The 4,819-nt window shown below is 40.4% G+C and overlaps 1 protein-coding gene across 3 annotated transcripts in view; it reads left to right on the top strand.

The window, feature by feature from the left end:
• Nucleotides 1–4,819, top strand: part of NSD3 (nuclear receptor binding SET domain protein 3) — a 40,185-nt gene that overhangs the window by 872 nt on the left and 34,494 nt on the right. For all 3 annotated transcript variants that reach the window (XM_006023009.3, XM_025203404.1, XM_025203405.1), the window contains exons 2-4: nucleotides 1–52; nucleotides 3,566–3,637; nucleotides 4,108–4,267. The exon at nucleotides 1–52 is cut by the window's left edge and continues 697 nt beyond it. In XM_006023009.3, coding sequence (XP_006023071.1) covers nucleotides 1–52; nucleotides 3,566–3,637; nucleotides 4,108–4,267 — 284 coding nt within the window. The remainder of the gene's footprint in view (nucleotides 53–3,565; nucleotides 3,638–4,107; nucleotides 4,268–4,819) is intronic.

The following is a 4,819-nucleotide window of genomic DNA, read 5'->3' as shown; positions in this document are numbered from 1 at the left end:
GGAAGAGCGCAAGTCGAACAAAATTCCAAAACTAGAACCAGAGGAACAAAACGTAAGTGGAATAAGAATTCCCACTTTTTGTATTCCTGTGATTATTAAAAAAGATTCGATGTAGACACTTTTGTTTTTCCTATTTAGTTGTGTATGTACCTAAAGCAGTGTGAGGCTGCATCAAACTGTCAACTCTTCAGCCTAGTGATAGAGCTGCTAGCAGTTTCTTATGGAGAATTGTCCAACACAGCTCTGATGGAAAGCTTGTGTGTCAGAAAGAAGAGTAATTATTATTAGATTGCAGTAGAGCTTAAAATTCAGTCTCTTCCAAACACAGGTAAAGAACCAGCTTGTGCCCCAAAAAGCATACTATATAAAGATTTTTTTTTTTTATATTGTCATCTTTCAAAATAATGCTCCTTTCCTGAGCTCTTATGGTATTTTGAGCACTGCAATTCTTAAGTATAATGGAAATATTCTTAATTCTCAAGAGCACCTAACGTGTAGGTTATGTTCTAGCTGTTTAAGTATGCTGTTTTCTTGATGACATTTCAACATGCTTAATACGGTTTAACAGGGCATTAGCCATTGAAAGCAGTTTTTAAGATGAATCGGATGAATTGTGTGAAACTGAAAAAGCCCAGGATAGAACTAGTTGTGCAACATACGTACAGGCTAGCAAAAATAGTTAGCTGTAGTTTGCTTTGGGTTTTTTTTTATTATTATTTTTTTGGCGCGCACACTAGAAAAGCCAGTTGAGTCAGTTGGCCCATGTTTGACATCATTGTGCATGTATCCATCCATTTCTGCCAGGTGCAAGAAATGACAGGATTGCAGCATGCATTGTGTATGTACACACAAAGCCAGGAACTACTTGAGCGGTGGTATTCAAAGTTAACCCCTGGGATGCTAGGGATAAATATACTTGTTTTCAGGACCTGCGGCCTTTTTTTACCTTGTTCTTTTGAGCCTCTTCATAGACATCTGGACTCTTTACCACTCCTCAGTTTAATTCCTGCTGTTTGATGTTGTTTCCTGGTCTAAGAGGCATTGTCAGCAGGTTGAGCTGGGATGCTTTGGGAGTAGGGGCGATGCCCTTCTGTTTCAGAACAGAGCTCATTTTGTTCAGGTCACTCTGCCCACTTTGGGTTTTTTGCAAATCCTACGTACTGGCAACTGTTGAGAGAAAAGAGACCGTGCTGTAAAAGTCGGGCATCACAATGTCCATGTCCTTCACCTGTTAACATGAAGAGGTGGTGGCATAAGTTATGTTGATTTAGCCCCATAATACAGCAGTTCATGGGCTTAGCAGTTGGAAGGCCATAGACTGATGGCTAACTTGTCTTTTGTCTTAGAAGAAACGCAAACCTGCTGCAGGCCCAGTTTTTATTAAATCAAGTGCACTGTTTCTTCCTCTAGAGTCTTAAAGTCTTTATCGTTTCTTAGCTGCCAACATACGTTTTATTTCAAGGCTTACACTTATTTCTTTTGGGAATTTATTGTTGCCTGCAACTTCTTGAGGTCATTTGGGTGGTCTATCAATTAAGATTTTGAACTTCTGCCAGACATAGTCCACACAGTTGGCACTAATGAATCTCACTGTGATTTTAATGAGTGGCTAATGCTGCTACAAACGTGAAATAGGGTGTCCAGCAAAATAGAGTTCACTTGATGACTGGTTTTTTATACATAATTCTCTTGCTGCTGGAGTTGCGTTGTATGACAGCCAGTTTTAGTGCTCTCTGTCTGGCAAACCTTTAGCCAAAAAAGCAGAAGAAACTTGGGCAATAGCAATGCAGGATCCTTCTCCACCTCCCATGTGCATCCAGGGGATCTGTGCCTTTGGTACAGAACTTGTTCTAGTAGGAACTGGACACATTCTGACAACTGACTTCAAATTTGTCCCTGTTCCCACTTTAAACATCCTTCTAGAAGGCGCTCTTCAGTTAGGCCTACACGATGTTTCAGTCAGCATTTTAATTTGCATAAAACACATTTTCAAAAGATAAATAGCTTCCATGTATGAGGGGATTTTTGCTGGTTTGTGTTGGGGTTTTTTGGTTTTTTTTTTTTTTCTTTTCAGCATGGACAGTGAAAGTAGAATGATCTGTAGTGGTTGATCTCCCAGTGTTAGTGCAATAATCTGAACACTGCAGGGGCATGTTTGTGCTGAAGGTAACAAGTTGGAATTGCAGCCTTTCCAAAACCTTGCTGGACTTAAAGCTCTAGGCATTTGTTAAAAGCAGAAATTGAGCCTGACAATGAACAGCGGGTTAGAATTTTCTTCAACGAAGCAAACTGAAAAGTTTGTTTAAATTCTTTTGTGTAATTAGCCCAGTTGTTTTGTCCGAGAGCGAGCTTTTGGTAGCTCATTGTAGCAGAAACTAATGAAAGCATATATTGGTTGGTTTATTCACTTCTGTTAGCAGGCTGTTGTGGCAAGGGAGAATGTTTTCTACTCTGTGAGTTTTAATTTGCATGGTCTTAAGCTACTTGTAATGAGTGATCATTATTGTGTGCTACTTGAATCCTAAATGTTAACATGTACTGAGAATGCGGGTTTATGTGCACTAGGCATGGTGGTTTTTAAATAAGCATTTTCTAGGTAGTCTAACACACAGCATGCATTTATGATTATTGCAGCACGGGTGTGTTATTCCCTGAAAACAGATTCTCACTTTTAGTGGATGCTCTAATTTGCCTGGATCATTATTAGTTGGTGACTAAACATGTGTGTCTCACCCTTTCCCAGACCTCTCTCTTCCACCTGTCTCTCCATTGACCAGCTCCTTTCCACCTTGTCAGACATGAGCCTCTGGTCCTTTTGTTGTGTAAGGCTTTTCACGATTTTAGTTCCAGTCTGTATCTGCTACTCTTCTCAGTATCTCATGTGCTCTGTCAACTATGTTAGCTTCTGGTGAACGTTCATCTCGCTCTTCCACAGCTGCCTCGTGCTTTCCTCTCTGCCTTTTCTGAAGCATGGCATGTCTTCTTTCAATAACCTGTGAAGCCAGAGCTCTGACAACTTTCAGATTCATCCTCAAAACCTACTTTTATGTGACTTAAAATCTGTAGCGAATACCAAACTCATAATCTTGTGGTTGGGGCTTGGAAATCGGCTCAGAGCCCCTGGTAGTGCAGCATGTGCATGAAATCAGCCCACAGTGTATAGTAGCTACATGTCACTTCTGGTGTCCTTCATCTTCCCTTCCCTCTATTACCCCTCACTAGCTTATAACTTTTTCATTTAGATGGTAAGTTTGATGGGACAGTGACTGTCCTGTATGTTTGTACAGCACTTGGCACAGTGGGAAACCGATCTGATGGGTGCTGCCAAAAGTACTAAATAATAACCTGGAGAAATGGTGCTGGTTAGTCTTGAATGAGTTGCAAAGGGGTCATCGTGTTAATGTCTGCTGATTTTGTCATTGGTCTGCAAATTGATTTTTTTTTTTTTTCTTACCTCCATTCTCTTTGGCATGTGCTTCTTTTTTACTGTGCCCTGATTCTGTTTACTTTTATTTTCCTTTTTTCTTTCTCTCTCTCTCTCTGTCTTTTTTTAAAAATTTCCTAGAGACCAAATGAGAGGCTTAGCACACTACCGGAGAGACCAAGAGAAGATGTGATAATCTTGGAGGAAACCCCGGTTAGTACTCTGCCTAGATTAACTCTTTCCAGATCCTTGGCATTCTAAAAATCATGTTGGCACATTAGAGGATGAACTTATCTCATAATTAGTTCACAGCTCTGGGAAACGTCTGGAATTATAGTGGCCAGCCAAACTCATTGCACTGTATAAGTTGGTTTATTTCATTATCCCTGGAACACTACTCTGATTGAGTAAATGCTTTCTGCAGGGGATGTCTGCTACTGAATATCTCAAGTGGTTGTTGGGTTTGGTGGGCTGTGCATCTGGATCTGAAGTGTCACTTTTGTCATGGTTCCAAAAAAGGACTGTGTCTGCTCTTCCTTTAGCTCGCAGAGACGAGTAGTCCAGGATGGAAAATAAATTGGAAAAGAAACAACAAAATGCTGCTCCTGGATAACTGTGCATTTGGGACTGGCATTACACTGTTGTCTTGCATGGCTGATTTGCCTATTTACCTCCTTTTATAGGTCCAGCAGTTATTACCGTCTCTTCCAACAAAGGTCACAAACGATATCAAGTTTCAGATTGGCGATCTGGTGTGGTCCAAGGTGGGGACTTATCCTTGGTGGCCTTGCATGGTTTCATGCGATCCACAGCTTGAGGTTCATACCAAAATTAATACAAGAGGTAAGGAAAGAAAACCACTGACCTTCCACGTAGGTGCCTTCATGTAAAAAGAGTAGCTAATGTAGGTATTTTGGGATTAGTTTGGAGAAGAGCAGGGTGTCCTCAAATGGGTTTGGGGCAGCTGACATCTGGATATTCTGAAAAATAAATTTTGAATGGAATTACATTTTAAACCACTGCTGCTCATTCCATTATCTGGCCTGACTTCCTCTGTTCCCATCTTGAAGATACAACTGTATGGAATTGCAAGTGTGTGTGGTTTAGCCTATATTAAATAGAAATGTTTGCACGTAGATGCATGTAATTTAGGGGTTAGCCACGTATATACAGGCACATGGGCCTTTTTCTCTTTTCCAAGTTTTAAAGATAGATTTTTCCACTTCTATTCTTGTTGGGTTAGTACCTTGTCAAGAGATTGCATAATACGTCTGGTAGTGTTCAGTGTTATTAAGGGTCACCTTAAACTGGGGATGAAGGTAGAGCCATCTGTAACTTTTTTAAGGGCAGTGTTTGCTTTGTGTGCTGGCGTTAGTTTTTCATTTGTATACAATT

This window comes from Alligator sinensis, unplaced genomic scaffold (genome assembly GCF_000455745.1).
Source record: "Alligator sinensis unplaced genomic scaffold, ASM45574v1 scaffold98_1, whole genome shotgun sequence".
NCBI classification, from domain to species: Eukaryota; Metazoa; Chordata; order Crocodylia; family Alligatoridae; genus Alligator; species Alligator sinensis.
The sequence above is the reverse complement of the archived record's forward strand: the minus strand, read 5'-3'. Positions and strand labels throughout refer to the sequence as shown.